Here is a 2,245-nt window from a genome sequence, read left to right as displayed (position 1 = left end):
GGCTTATACGGGGGCTGGATCTCTTTGCGTTCGAGTTTCTCCCAGTCTATGTACCGGAAGAATGCATGTTCTTTGATGTCTCGCTCGCCTTCGGGTCCGCAGCCCAGACGTTTGCCTGGGTGTTTGGTCATCAGCTTCAAGAGAACAGAGAAACGTCGCATGTCACGAGCTTCGGGAGGAGACACGCGACACGCGCAGGAACCGTTCCTCCGATGAGTTGCCCAGCTCATCGTGAGTTTTTGCTTCTCGTCCCGGGCAGGACCTCCCGGCCAGGCCTTCGTAACGGGAGGGCCCTGAGACGTGCTCCCCGCTCCCTGTCCCAGAGCACGGTCCCTGGTGATTAATTAAACCTAAGCCTAGATGGGGCCCTGAATGTCAAGTTAGAAATGTCGCACGATACATTTCGGTGGAAGCGTGAGTTTTATGCAATTACTGGCACATCTAATGAGAATAGCTTCAGTATCTTCCAATTCTACCCCCACCGCAAGAAAACAGGAGTTTGATCAGGCAAAGGCCACATTCGTTCGGATAATGTTTGCATTTCTCCGCAGAGCCCTTGCGAAAATGACAAAACGGGAGAAAAAATATTAGTCGAATGGGCCCGAGTTCCAAGTAATTACTTTCTGGAAGCTCATTAGACAGTGAGAACCTCGCCCAGCTCGTATCACACATTATACTAAACTCCGCTGAGGTTTCTTTGGTGCTCCGTTTAAATTACTTAATTATCCAAACCCTCCATCTTTGGGTCTCTGAGCCCATGCTAAATGACAAGATGGATAGATGCTCTAAGATGAAGCCAGACAGACTTCCTCTTGCAAATGAATCCAAAGCAGCTTGAAAACATCTCCACTTCACGACTTTGGCAAACCCGCAGAGAAAGACAGAGCAGTTGGTGATTAAAAACAAACAAACTGGCCAGAGGGCATCGAAATGAAAATCAAAGCGGCTGGAACATACACGTCCAAGAAGCTGCCCAGAGTTGGCTGGACACCAAGATTTTTGCCCAGGATGTGCAGATTTGGGGGACGGAGGGGCCCAGCAAGTCACACCTACTCTGCCTGGGCATCCAGCTTAGCCAGATTCCTGCCTACCAGATAGCTGGTCACTGGAAACCACCGCACCCCCAAACACACATATATACAAATGATACTTTCCATCTGTGCTTTACCTTCCAGGGGGAAAAATACTCGGGCTCGCTCGTACATTCTACGCAGCTTCTTTACTTATTTACATGCACGAACTTGCGTGGTTCTCAATAACCCAGTGACTTGGGTGTGTCGTTTTTCCCAGTTGAATGGCAGGGCAGTTGACCCTCAGAGAGGCTAAGTGACTGGCGAGGGCTCAGAGGTAGTAAGTGGCAGAGCTGGGGCTGGATCCCTCCTCCAACTCCAAAACTTGGGCTTTTAAGAGGGATGAGAGAGCGTCTGGCGTGCGGTTTCCCCCGAGACATTCGTGGCTTGGCGTGGCCAGGAAAGGTTACCGGAGGGCGAGCAAACCGAGCCAAGCCACGACATTTGTGCAGGATAGGGAGGGAGGACAGCAAGGGCCATGAAGGCCTGGGTACCGATACGACCGTTGGGAGCGCGGTCCGCGATGGTCGACGCGGGAGGGGCCATCTGGGCAAAGTTCCACCGATTGTTTTTGGTGCCAAACAGGGTCTTTCGCGGGCTGGACTTCGAAAGGGTGTTTTCAGTCGCAGTGGAGATGTTTTCGAAAGCCTTGCTCCGTTTCTGTGTGAGCAGGAGGCTGCCAAGTTAGGTAGGACACGCCACTGCAGAAAAGCCTGGGCCCAGCGCGTTCGGGCCCAGCTCCCGCGGTCTGAGCCGTGGCGCCCGAGGCAGTGCAGACAGCTGGGTTTAATCAGCACTCCTGTCTCTGGTCCCTGATCGCCTCCCAGATGCACCCCCTGGGGCCCCTGTTCAGGAGGAAGCGTTTGGCTGTCAGCGTGAGCATCGCCCCGTCTTTGGAGGTGCAGCCTTGAAGAGCGAGCTCGTACTGGACTCATTCCACTTTGCTTGGAGAGGTCCCCAAACCCAAGGTTCGGAAAGTCACCCTGGTTAACCCTGAAGGTGACGGGTCATAACTTAATAGAAATCCGCTCTACCAGGAAAAGTGCTAATTAGAGCTGAAGCTGAATGCAGCTGACCTGGAAAAGCCTTTCTCCTCCATGACCCAGTTCGAGCCCCCAGCTGTCCAGGCCCCGCTGAGCTGAGAAGGGGAAGGTCCTGAGCCCAGGCTGAGCACC

The 2,245-nt window shown here is 53.4% G+C and overlaps 1 protein-coding gene across 1 annotated transcript in view; it reads right to left on the bottom strand.

The window, feature by feature from the left end:
• Nucleotides 1-5: 5 nt before the first annotated feature.
• The window catches only part of LOC105310847 (protein kinase C beta type-like), a gene marked incomplete at both ends in the record, with an annotated part of 4,528 nt that continues 2,288 nt past the window's right edge, over nt 6-2,245 (bottom strand). Inside the window, one exon of the mRNA XM_011386950.1 lies at nt 6-134. Coding sequence (XP_011385252.1) covers nt 6-134 — 129 coding nt within the window. The remainder of the gene's footprint in view (nt 135-2,245) is intronic.

Source organism: Pteropus vampyrus, unplaced genomic scaffold (assembly GCF_000151845.1).
Source record: "Pteropus vampyrus isolate Shadow unplaced genomic scaffold, Pvam_2.0 Scaffold13166, whole genome shotgun sequence".
Classification (NCBI taxonomy): Eukaryota; Metazoa; Chordata; class Mammalia; order Chiroptera; family Pteropodidae; genus Pteropus; species Pteropus vampyrus.
The sequence above is the reverse complement of the archived record's forward strand: the minus strand, read 5'-3'. Positions and strand labels throughout refer to the sequence as shown.